Source organism: Lytechinus pictus, chromosome 6, assembly GCF_037042905.1.
Source record: "Lytechinus pictus isolate F3 Inbred chromosome 6, Lp3.0, whole genome shotgun sequence".
NCBI lineage: Eukaryota > Metazoa > Echinodermata > Echinoidea > Temnopleuroida > Toxopneustidae > Lytechinus > Lytechinus pictus.
In genome coordinates, this window is record NC_087250.1 from 3,111,946 (window position 1) to 3,125,670 (window position 13,725).

General features: G+C 35.8%; 1 protein-coding gene across 1 annotated transcript in view; it reads left to right on the forward strand.

Annotated features, from left to right (window-relative positions):
• Nucleotides 1-11,258, forward strand: part of LOC129263564 (uncharacterized) — a 28,233-nt gene extending 16,975 nt beyond the window's left edge. The window contains exons 13-17 of the mRNA XM_064100696.1: nt 390-630; nt 2,108-2,221; nt 4,130-4,306; nt 4,736-4,835; nt 6,778-11,258. Coding sequence (XP_063956766.1) covers nt 390-630; nt 2,108-2,221; nt 4,130-4,306; nt 4,736-4,835; nt 6,778-7,198 — 1,053 coding nt within the window. The 3' untranslated portion in view covers nt 7,199-11,258. The remainder of the gene's footprint in view (nt 1-389; nt 631-2,107; nt 2,222-4,129; nt 4,307-4,735; nt 4,836-6,777) is intronic.
• The last annotated feature ends 2,467 nt before the right edge of the window (nt 11,259-13,725 follow it).

Below are 13,725 nucleotides of genomic sequence, written 5' to 3' on the forward strand. Positions count from 1 at the left end.
TTAAATTTATTGAGGTGAAAGGTCCAATTAGGCAGTTTTGTCTGTGGTGTGTTATAAAAATGAAGCTTTTAAAAATAAAACAGCAAAAAACTACAAGCGCCCCCAATAAGTAATGAAAATAAGATAATTACAAAAAATAAATTAAAACAAAAGGAAATGAACAAATTAATAACTGAGTTAATGAACTAATTATTCATGCGTTACATTTACTATGGGTTGGAGATAAAATAGATTATTATACTGCACGAATTGTTTTTTTTTTTCCAGTATCAGTTGCAACACTCACAAAAATTATGGATTTTTTAATAAGGTTTTTTTGTAACATTAACCTATGTCTTCACGTCTGTCATATAACTTGGCTTCATATACCTTAAATTTGTTCACATTAGCTCCGTGATATTCTGATGGGTAATCCAAACCTTCAAAACAGCGACTGGGACGTTGCTGTTACTGGTTTCTCACCTGGTAGCGTTGTTGCCGAGTTCATGGTCATGGTGTTTGACCCTGACACTAACACACTGAAAGACCAATCGTCAGCAGTCGAAGCCTTTCTTGGACATCAGGATCCAGGAGTATGGCAAGCCCAAGATGGTTCTGACAATCTTAATGTTCTAACCATTACTGCTTTCGGTGAGTATCAATCTAGGTTGTGTATCCCTTAAGGATCTAGTGATTCCCTCCATTTCCTCAACGTTATATGGTCTATTTGCAATTGGTCTAATGCCAATTCTTCAAATTGCCAACTCGTCTGCAATTATTTGGTCTACTATCAGTTCGTCCACTCACCACAATGGTCTACGTTCATTTAGTCTTATGCCATTCCGTTTAATAATCAGTTCACCCAATAGCCATTTAGTCCATATACCACTTGGTCTAATTGAAATAAAGGGTTAATTGTGCAAAATGAATTAAAAAAATAATTATTAGACCAACTGGTTATTAGACGAGATGGTAATAAACAAACTGGTGATTACATGAAGTGATGATTGGACTAAATGGTTGTTAGTCGAAATGTTGATGGACGGAAATGGCTATAAAATGAAGGTAGACCATGTGGTGAGTGGACGAGGTGGCAGTGGACGAATTGGTAATTTACCGCGTTTACTTCATAAAAAAAAACAAATAAAAGAAGCCTTCCAAAGCGTTTGACGGAAAATTTTCTACATAATAGTTTAATTTTTATATCGTTATTTACTAATATGACTATTATATCGCTTAGTTTCTAGCCTTAACATTGACTTATTTATATTGTATAGTCATATTGCTTTGATTTTGTATTCATTTCTATTGGTTTGTATGGGTATCATTTCATATTTGTGTAAGCATTTTTCTTGGTGTTTAATTGAGTTGAGTCGAAATGAAATAACCCAAAATTAAATGGTTCTGAGAACCATAATGTCTTTACCGTTACTGCTTCTGGTGAGTTTGAACGTTTCATGCTTAAAACAAGACAAATTTTGTTTGATTTTTTTTTTCACAATGTTTTAACCATTAGCGCTTTTGATATCTCAGCTATGTGAATCTTAGTTTTGATTGAAATAAGAAAGTTTGGCAAGACACTAATATTCTAAACATTGCTGCTTTCGGTAAACGTGATAATATTTTGTGGGAATGTCAAATGCTTTTTTTGCAAAAGTTGGCAATCTCTCGTACTGTGATACTTAATGTCTTAACCAACTCCTTTCGATGACCTTTTTTTGCTTGTAAATTTTTTTCGAGTACGAAATATCTTTAATTTGTGGTTGAAAACCTTTTTTTTTTTTTTGGGGGGGGGGGACTTGCCAAAATTTTCCTCTGAAAAATTTGCCCCCCCCCCTTTTGGAAAATCCTGAATCCGTTCCCGCAAATGTGCTACCACTTGTCTATGCGATGATGGTCCTGAAATGTTATGTCTTGGTATAACAGTATTTTTAGCGGATTATGTCAATTTTCAAAGACGTAATTTAAAATAATATATAGAATAACGATCATAAAAGAGAAATTGAGTATTTTGCTTTCAGCCCTGTTCTCTTCGTAGAGCGTTCTGTGAATACCAATGACCTTCTATACGAAATCGTGCTAGAAGGTGTTGACTGTCTTTTTCTCTCTCTCTCTCTTTCTCTGTTAGGTGAAATCTGCCTTACTTCCCCATGTTTAAATGGGATGTGCCTGACGACCCCTGGGGACATAGATTATACATGCCGTTGTGACTATGGATTCACTGGACAACACTGTGAAACAGGTACACTTATAGACGTATATGATATCAGCATATTTAAGGTTTTATTGTTTTTTGTGCCGAGTTGAAAAAGCAAAGGCGAGAACTCCGTCGAGATGTATGTATGTATGTATGTATGTATGAATATGTGTGTGTGTGTGCGGTTGTATGTGAGGGTGTGTGTGTGTGTGTGGGTGGGTGTACATATCCTTTGTTTAGTTCTTTAATTCTTTTAGTTCTTATTATATGTACCATGATGTCGGCAAATGAGGAGCAGCTCAGGCATTTGGTCACATGCTTCTTTTAATATGTTTATCTATATTGGTGTATCATTTGATACGTTGGTTTTTTAAAGCATTTTGGTATATACTGTATATACTACGGGCCTTCAGTATTCTATATATATGGTACGGATATATATGCATTATCACATCACATGATAATATCCAATTAATTGTAAGAGTTATATGTGATTTATATAATTCTCAGTGTTATTATAAACCTGTTATTGTTACTGGCTGGTCTGACTAGCTTCATATGGGGGCTGAGCTCGTTTTTAGCTAGAGCTCCTGTGAGTTGTGTGCTGAACGGGCTTGCCCCTAAGATATAAATACCAGTTGTGGTCACGATCTCAAAATGAGTTTATACGGAATCCAATGAAATAACAACCACGTTTGTATGCAAAAATAAAAGCAAGAAATCTGTGCCAAACAGCTCTGGAAGAAAATACGTAATAACTGAAAAATTAGCAAAAAAAGCACAGAATTCCACCAAATGTCTGGTAATATTTCAAAGCAACATTAATACACTGTCCCACATATGCTTTTCTGTGTAAAGTGATCATCAGAATTATCGATTTCGAGCTAAGATTTCATGATTTTGCAAAGATAACTTAGCATTAATGTACCAGATCTAGATGCGTGATAATATTTTGACAATTAACCTTGACTTAAAATATTTTCTCACGTAATAATTGTTTGCTGCAACTACTGTCTTTTACCTTTAAAATGTCGGTGAACGGGGCGGCAATAAGGAGGGGACCAGGTTCCACACGGATGAGGCCAGGAGTTCCTGCTAGTAATATAAAACTGTACTTATCACCATCATTATTGCACTGCACTTTACCTAAATCAAGTGTTTATCAAGGTGATATGATGTTGGCATTTTGTATAGTAATTATATGTTTTTTGGTTATACCCATGGTATATTTACACTTGTATGCGCGCCTACTTGGGGGCATCATAGCTTAAGTGGCTTCTAGGTTGTAGAAACGATGTGGCTCAATTCGAAGAGGTGCTATCTCTACAGTGCATATTGAATGTAACAAAGCTTGCGTGCGCATGCGAAATTTCTTCTGTCCAACTAATGACCTTATCTTTCTCAGATCTCTCCTAAACAAATAAGGCCTTATCTACTGAAAGGCTAAAAAAATAGTGTTATGATGAAAATAATTTTCTGAATGGCGCATATATTCCTTTGGAATGAGAGCGCCATATAGAAAACAACCAACAACAGTGAACAGGCATGTTCATAAGTTGCTGTTCATGGGCAACTCGAATATCAGAAATACGTGTTGGACCCGTGTGTTTTGTAACGTTCCCGTTTTAATTAGTAGTTATTAGAAATGAAAGAAAATAAATGTTTATTTGAATTGAATTGAAAATTAATTGATCGTCCTTATCAAATTCGAAGAGATTTGCTAATGTTTATTGGCGTAAAATGCATTTTGCATGGGCGCAAAGCGGTGGAGCTATCGTTCTGGGGGGGGGGGGTTATCTATTAAATGTTTTATTGCCCTCCCCCTCTTGAATAGCAAGACGTCGCGGATCTACGTCAAAATCCTGGTGAAACACGTAGAGGTTTAGTGATCAAGCATTCAGAGCGATGTATTGAACTTATTTTATGTCTACATGTATGTTCTTTTTTTGGCAGAGGTTACCTGTTCCTTGCCTTTCCACCCATTCAGTCATGTTGTTAGACCAAAAGGAGTATACAGGGGAGACGATTTTATCACCATACAATGTGATGAAGGAGAGGAATCAGTTGTATGGCAATGCAATGGTACAACAGGGACATGGAAACAACTTGCAGACCTTGATTGCGAACCTGGTATGTAACCAAAATGTTACTCAATTGAAAATATCAACTTGTTATAAAGACGAATATTAATTATCATGTTTATTTCCTTTGGTGACGTCAATTACGGCAGAGGTATTGCTGTTCAGTTGATAGGTGTCCGGGATCTGAACTAGCGGGTCCGGGCTTCAAATCCTACCGCAACATATAGACTTATTATGTAAACTCCTAACTTCCTGGTCACATGTATTCAGAGTGATTTTTTTTTATGTTACCAGATGTTTATATAGTTCCATTGTTTTAATGAATGCAGATATCATTAAAAAAAGGGTTTAAACGAATAAAATATGATGTACTTTGGACATACCGTTAATTCATTTGTGGCCTCTGAACATGTTTTCTCAAGCGCCCTAGTATACGCAATATGCAACGGAAAAGTAACACTTTCCACTTCATTTTCAGATGACAATTCCGAAGGAGGTATATCCACTGGAGTTATTGTAGGAATCGTTGCAGGAGTTGTAGTAGTTATCATTGGAATGATACTTTTCTTTCTCTACAAGTAAGTGTGTTATTTGTTTATTCCATTTCTAAAGTACATGAAAAACTTGATATGTACATACATGGCACAGAGCATGGGCGGAAATCTGTCCCGAAAGGTAGGGGGGACCACAGGGGCGGATCCAGCCTTCGCCAATAGGGGGGGGGGGTTCAGCCATATTTTAATCCCCGATTGGCCGCTCGATGATGATTTTTGTTTGTTTCATTAAAGGGTTAGTCTTCGTGGTCACTTTTTAGCTTTATTCTTATAAATCAACATAAATATATAATATCATAATCAATATTTATATAATGCGAGCGCGAAGCGCGAGCAATTTTTTTTTTTTTTTTTTTAGGGGGGGGGATTTTACGTATTTTTTCCTAAAATTTTAACATTCTGGGCAATGTTTATAATCCCGAAAAAGATGTGTATGCAAATAAATAAGTACTACGAACGCGAAGTGCGAGCAGAAATGATCTGATGGAAAAGGTACCTGTTAAAGACTGCTTGCAGTTAGCCATGAAGACGTTACATATTTCAACAATTAAATAATGCGAGTGCGAAGCGCGAGTTGAAATTTTTTGACATTTTTACCTAAGGAATGAAAATTCTAAGCACTTTTTGTAATTCAAACAGATAGGTATATAATTAAACAATTGATGCGAAGCGCGAGCGGGAAAAAAATCGAGATTTAGACCTAAAAACGGCACACTCTATTCATGTTTTGTAAATCATGAAAAGAATGAGTAATAGGGGATCTTCCTACATTAATAATGCGAGCACAAAGCGCGAGCAGAGTTTTTGATATTGTGATCTGAAACTGGATAACGATTTAAATATAGAACAAGTTGAGTATCTGAATAAACATGCGCGGGCGTGTTTCATATTCAGACCTAGAATCTAGGCATTCTACACATCTTTTATTATGAAAAATCAGAGCGAGCGCGAAGCGCGAGCTTAAACTATATGATATTCCAATCTGAAAAAAAAAAGTTAATTTCAGCTATTTATTTCAAGCACTTTGTAGGAAAATCGTGAGGTGGATATGGATCGCACTTAATAAAGAGCTGATATTTTTCATTATTATTTGAGTTTTGACATAGGACTGGGACATCCTTAGGACATGTCATATGAAAATGATGACTATCTTACTATCCCTCTTGCTAAGCGCGAGATGAAACAAAAGGGACAATTTAATCATTAAATTAATATCTTATTTATTAATGCCTAATGAGGGGGGGGGATCTGATGATATTATGGCCTGAAAACTGGACATTTCAAGCACTTTTGTAATTCTGAATAGAATGCATCAGTTAAAATATTTTTTAAACCATTAATGCGAGCGCAAAATAATAGGTACTTAATAAATCGAAATTTGCGAGCGCTCAGCACGAGCAGAAAATTTCAATATTCAGACCATAAAGCTATAATTTCAACAGAGCACCTTTTAAAAATCAGTTTGTAAATCACACAAAATAATGAAAGTTCGATTTCCGAGGTGAAATGTGTAATGTATATTGACTTCCAAACTTGATATTTAAGATCCATATTGAACAATCACCTAACAGGCAATGCGAGCGCGAAGCGCGACCGAAAATTTCATATAGTGACATGAAAGATTCTTTTTATTTTCCAAGTCTTCCCCTCATCTTATTTTATTCACTCTGGAATATTTGACAAGCAAAAAAAAGTTTTCACCCAAAATGTAAGGTCATTTAGTTCAAAATACATGTATTATTTCGAATGTGAATGATGCATTTTTTTCCATCATAAAAGACCAAAAATAGTAGGGGGGACATTTGATATTGTGTCCCCCCTACTATTTTTGGTAGGGGGGACACGTCCCCCCTGTCCCCCCTGGGATTTCCGCCCATGGCACAGAGGTACCATGTGTATAACCAGACGTCGAGCATGCCTATCACACTTCAAAAATCCCACAAACACTTTTCTCTTTTTTTCATAGGATGGCTCATAGGAAACGTCCGACGACGACTGACGGCATGATACTAAGGGAACAGCCGACAGGCCAATCACAAGGACAAGGGCTGCATGGAAATGTCAACCAAGGAGCCAGATTCGGTCAATCCGAGCTTACCGGTGCAGGTGCTCTGATCCGGGATAGGACCGGGACGTTACCTGCAGCCCCTTTCGGTAATTTCGGGCAGTTTGAGAATAAGGATGCGGGAGATTATGAAGATTTGCCTCCAGCTTATAATTCCAATCCCAACCATGGCTATGTTGGAGGCGCAGAGGGTGAATATGCTGAAGTGATATTCAAACAAGATGGCAAACCGGAAGATAATAGTAATTGCCCGTCCAATATGCCTCTTAGCAGGCAAAATGTATACATAGAGGCAATTACTGACAATGATGTTACAGCATAAGCAACAATAGTGAGGTTTTTGCAACCGCGCAACGCAGAACGCTTTTGGGTGGATGTTTCCTAAAGCTGTTCGGATAATTACGAGTGTCTTACGAACGACTGTGTATCCTTTCTTGATGTAAATTATGCGCACCACTGTTTAATTGGCGTGGATATTATAAAAAGCTCCTAACATAGGATCAGAAGTCAATTGTAAGGTCACTCGTAAATTTCGAACATCTTTATGAAACACCTTACTGGAACATAAAGAATGTATTTTCAAATTTGCTTCATTTTCAAATTTCCTTCAATTCGTTGTCGACAGTTTGTGAATCGAAACAGCAATTTCGTCCTGGACCCTGGAAAACGACATGTTTGCAATTTTTTGTCCGTTCTAAACTTAGAACGAAACTGCTGTTCCGTTCACCTAATTTCGACAAAGATCTCCCTGAAGTACGTTGTCATGACGGGCATTTGTCACTACATTTGCTCCGTTCTTGAATCATGCATACGTCGCTGAGCAAAAAATTCTGAAGAATCACAAAAATGCAGATGATTATACGAATGCTCCGGGCTGAAAATGGTTATATCTAAAAAAATTGTAAAATTCACAAAGCAAAATGCTGAAAATTTCATCAAAATCGGATAACAAATAACGAATTTATTGAAAACTAAAGTTAAGCAATATTTGTGAAAACAGTTATACGTCATAATGAATATATTCAATACGTGGGCTAATGAAGTTACATTCCCACTTTCTTTTTTTTAATGTTATTACATGAAATCATAATTGTTTCTTTTTTTCATACACGTGGGAATGATGTGTCTCCATAATAATGACGAAAATTGCAATACATAACCAATGCACTTAATCAGTTGTCAATCCAATAGTTTTTGGTAGAACCTTTTTTAATAAACCTAATTTCATATAATAAAATACAAAGGACCAAGTGGGGATATGACTCCATCAGTTTGCTCAATGAATATTCATGAAGACATGCCAAGAACTGCTTCACCGGAATAATGCAAGTCTTTAAAATTCAATAACTTCGTTTTCTGTTATTGTTATCCGATATTGATCAAATTTTCAGCATTTTGCTCTGTGAATTTTACTCTAATTATTGAAATTTGAATATCTTCAGTTTGGAGTATCCCTTTAAAAGCATGCATGATACAGCTGTAGTCGAGGTTAACATGAAGATAATGAGGATGCGAGAACACGCTCAAGGCAAGTTATACTTATTGCAATTAGAATTGGGATAATTGAACAATAAAGCGATGATTAGCAACAATGACAATTGCAATAATGAGGAAACGTTCATGAATTTTATTTTAAAATTTCAAAATTCCGAATCTCATCTAAGTTGTTCAGCAAAAACGACTAAAGTAAGCTCAAATTTACAATAAGATAAAACAAATAAAACAAGTGAGGATCTGTGCTCAACAACATCACATTTAGATGCAATATCGACGAAATATTATAATTATAATCAATTCTGGCAAAAAAGGTTTTATTGTATCGTTGATGATAATGGACAACCTATCGAATGCAATTGTGTCCCCACTAGTAATTTATTTCTTTTTTTTTTTTCATTTTTGGGGTTTAAACTTCAAATGGTCAAATGAGACGAGCATCACATATTTCCTCTTGTCGGAAAGTACATAAAGAGTGATAATTCAATGTTTGTGAAAATGTCAGGGATCCAATGAAATTCATTTCAATGAGCATCAATATTAGAAAAATTCGCTCACGTTTTCTCTAGTGTTCATATATAGTGAAAATAATTCTAGAGAATTCAAAGGAACACTTACATGACTGAAAATACATAATCAGTAAATTAACTGCAGCCATTATGTTGATGTTTTTTTTAAGATGAATATATTGTAGAGAATATATTTTTCGTGGGTGAATGAAAAACGATTACGGCAAAAAGTTTGCTGCTACAATAACTGAAATACTTACATCTTATTGTATTGAATCGTTAACTTCTCATTGCTGTAAAGTGTGATAATAAAAATGATAAAAAGAAATAAAAGTATGTGTAAGCGAGAGCAAAGATGAGGAAAATGGGAAATGGGGATCATAATCGTGTTTTTAAATTAGGTTTTTAAAATTTCTAATTTGTATAATCTATGTTCACGTAAATTCAATGAAAACAAATATCGTTTTTCCCCTTTTAAAAGAAAGCGAGTGTCAAAAAACTAATTAAAGATGGCATATTCCAAATGCAGAGTTAACAGGTTAAGCTTGTTAAGGACTACTCGTAATGCCACGAGTATATCTAAGTGGAGCGATATTTGTATCATCTATAAAGTACTTTCTTACTTATCACCCTGAGTGATTATGTACAATTACTGAACAGCGTATGGTATCTTTAAACACATGTTTTTTCATCTCATCGCATGTTCAGCTTAAAAAAGGAATATATATCCAGAGTAAAGTAATAATACTAATGATTATGAGTATTGCATTTGAATGTGTATATGATAACAAATTAATCAATCATACATAGTGTTCTTACTAAAATATTGAAACGCAGATGTTGTTATTTTATGCAAAGTAGGAAGGTCGTTAGTATATCAATCCCTATTTACCCAGTGCTTTAATTGAATATATGTGTAGTGACCAAACTAATTTCTTAATTTTTTTTGTTTGATTTATCTATTTTTGACCACCCTACGACCAATTCGGGTGTGGTAAAATTTTATCACAGACCGCGAAACCTAATCACTTTTGGGTCACGTGGGCCTAGTGTCATCCCGCCGAGGAAAAATAGTCCTCCCCTTTATTATTTTAAAAAAACATGTATTATGATACAATTGTTGGACATAGATGCATGAATATAAATATAGATATATATATTACACATTAATGTCGATTTAAATTAATATTCACTAGCATATCATATTTTGATGCATTAGAGTGTGACGTCATTGATATCTAAATGCGGAGATATATTAGGCAAGGCCCGGTAGCTGGGCAGTGACATTATCCCGCGCACAACTCAAAACGAAGTCATCGCGGCTTGTTGACCCTTTTAGAAGCTGCACATTAGCTTTTGACTGTAGGTTTGCAGTTGTTATTTACCAGGTATGTTAATTGAATTTTATCTGATGTATGTTTTACTTTGCTGGAATTTATAGGATCTCGTTACTCGGAAAATATTCTTATTTCTATGGGATTGTTCATTTCTAGCCGGACAAAGTAGTGTTAGAAAACACACTGTTTTACATTTTGAATTGTGTCATTATGCATATCCAGCTTATAACTTTTGAATCTTTGAACACACCTTAATATTTACTATGTACCACGAAATAAACTGCTTAATATTTCATGCAGCTTATGTGATTGACAGTGATGATATTTAATCACTTTGCATTTTTTATATGACATGTTTAAATTCATTCACCAAACGATGGAATGTATAATTATGTACGTAAGCGTACTCTTTGCGATCTTTGCTTACAATATTTAGATTGATGCTTAGTCTTAAATATCAGACCCGCTTTGGTCTTGCGAAATTAATTGTTGGGTTTTTGAAGTAAAGATTTATATGTTGAAATACATAGTAGATAACGGATCTATTCCTTTTTATAGCCGCTGATATAGAGGCTGTTGAGTGTTCATGGCTGCTGACCATGGGCGCAGCTGACCAGGAGACATATATTCCTGGGACCTTATTATACTAGGGTGAGTTATTTTACCTTGTGATTTACGCTAAGTTCTAACATATGACAATCCGAGTCAGAAATACTTTGATGTCATAATTTCAGGTGTTTTTCCTTTCCGGAAGATGAAATTTATAATATTATATGATAATCAATACTGTATTACGACAATCTATGATATTATATGATAATAATTTCTACATTGTTTGGTTAAATAACTACAATTGATATTCCATATCAATTTACTTTAATTGAACTACTTTGTACAGAAGTCTGATAACTGATGATACAACTTGTAACAATTTATGTTATTTTATACTCATGGTGTTTTCTTTTGTCTTCTGTAACAATGCAGGGGTTTTCCCGTTTTTCCGTTTTTTCTTCTGTTTATGATTAATAAACACTACACAACACATCTGCCTGTCCCTTCGCTCTCATCTGTCCTCTTGTCGCCCTTGATGAGTGAATGGTTGCGGCCGACCTTGGCCCCAACATATGAATATTAAAAAAAACCAAGTCCATTAGAGGTCATTTCGAAAAATCGACCCCCCAATTTTTTTTTTTTTTTTTCAATTTGGGCAATTAAAGTATATTTGGCCAAGAGGTGGGTGTCGGTGTCGGTGTTAAATGTGAGGACGTGTGTATGCGTTTCAAATACTACAAAAGAAATAAATAAACAAAACAGAGTTTGCACAATACAGTTTCTTCTTCCTCCATCAATGATATCAAGAAGTCGTTAGCACACAAATAGCAGTTCAAGAATGGGTGGGGGTATGGTCCCTCCCTTTCATTTTTCACTTGAATAGAAACAACAAGAAATACCGGGGGTCAGTGTTTGGGGTGTTATAATGGAGTGAGAACTTTTCCTGAACAAGGTCCTTTGATTCATGCTTGCCGGAGATTTAGTGGCAAAATTATATTTAAAAAAGTAAAACTTTATTTGTGTTATGAGTGAATTTTGTAAGAAAACATCAATCCTGAATCCGCCCCTGCATGCCCCACATCCACACACGCACATCAGCATATAAATAGTTTTTTTTTTTGAGGAGCTATTTTCTTTGTACTGACTCACACCCACCCTAACAAACGCAAACGAAGTAATGAGAGAGGGCTCTATGATATAATTGTAAGAAAAGCCGAAGTCCTAGACTTTGGAATTTGAGCATGCTGAGCAATGTTTGTTGTCTTGAAAAAAGATGCGTATGCTACTGAAGCGCGAGCAGAAATTTTTAATACACGTTTTGAACCGATCGAAAGGGTACTAGAAAAGGAGTTCTTGCACGTAGCCATGAAGACGTTACATATTTCAACCATCAAATAATAAATATTTTTGACATTTCTACCTAATGAATGGAAATTCTAAACACTGAAAAGGGATATTTTGAACACTTTATGGAATAAAAGAAAATAATAGGTGACTGATAAATTTGCGAGCACGCAGCGCGAGCAAAAAATGTTATAATTCAGACCATAAAAAATGATATTTTTACAAAGCACTTTTTAAAAATCAATTTGTAAATCAAACAGAATAATGACAGATCGATTTTCGAGGTAAAATATGTTTTGTATATTGACTTTCAAACTTAATATTTAAGTTCCATATTGAACAAAATATGCAAATCACCTAACAGGCATGCAAGCATGAAGCGCAAGCGAAAATTTTATTAATTTTTCAAGTTTTCCCCTCATCTTATTTTATTCACTCGTCTTCCTTTTTTTTGCTCCGCCATTAGGAGGACGCAGACCCCCCCCCCCCCCCTCCCCTTGAAACGCATATGGGCTATGGTCAGTCTCCAAATGAATAAAATCGGAGCGATAATTTTGTATAGCATATCATTCTGTATACGCTTTTTTATTCCTGTAGTACTCTGTTTCTTTTCCGAATGTGCAGAGCTTATTTTCATTCCAACTTTATCTTTTTCATTTTCTTTTGCTCCATGGTCTCGAAATAGGCAGCCCATCGCTGTAACGCATACGTACACCACAACTCCTTACTACCTACCAACAAACTTTGTGACGAATTCACGAATACCCCACATATTAACAAATCCAGCATTTGCCAAAGGGAATGAATTGCGAAAGGTTATGACGAAGTAAAATAATAAAACGGAAATGAGTTAAACTCCCAACCATATCGGAGATATTTTCTTGTGTATAATTAAACGATTACAGCAACAGAATTGAGTCAGATTTCACAACCAGATGTATTTCCCTGTAGAAAGATCGTGTAAGCAATATGATAGGCATCAGAGGCTCCCTGTGCCGAGATATAGCCCAAACCCCTCGACTCGGTCACTAAATTCACCAAAATGGACTTCGTTGGCCCCTGTTAGGGGTATGGTGCCAATGAACCTAAAGCCATACAGACTCGCAAGACTACCCACCCAGGCTTTATTTTCAATTCGTATTATGTCAATTTTTCTAAATACCAACTCGAATAAAATCATTTGGTTTACCACCAGTTCGTCCACTATCTACATTGTCTTCATCCAAACTTTTCGCTGGAAGACGCGGACGGACCTTTAGGACGGTAATTGATTTTGGAATAGACTTTTGGGCCCGTCCTACAATGCAAGTTGTGTGAAATGAGAATTTATTTACCTTGTACATCCACAACGGAAACATTCACTCTGCGATTCGTGTGCAAAATACTATGGTAACAGCGACACATCCGATTTAGGACGAGTTTCCGGAGCCGCATTTGGTTCCTCCTAGAGCTTGAGGAAGCCACCGGGGAGGGGGGGGGGGGGCAGTCCACTTCCATTGACGAGTGGATACCAGGCGCGACCACGCGTAAAAACAGATTCCTTTTTCAAGTGGGCAGGTTACGTATATGTAACGTAATAAGGGTGTCAATAACAGTATTCAACATACTGATAA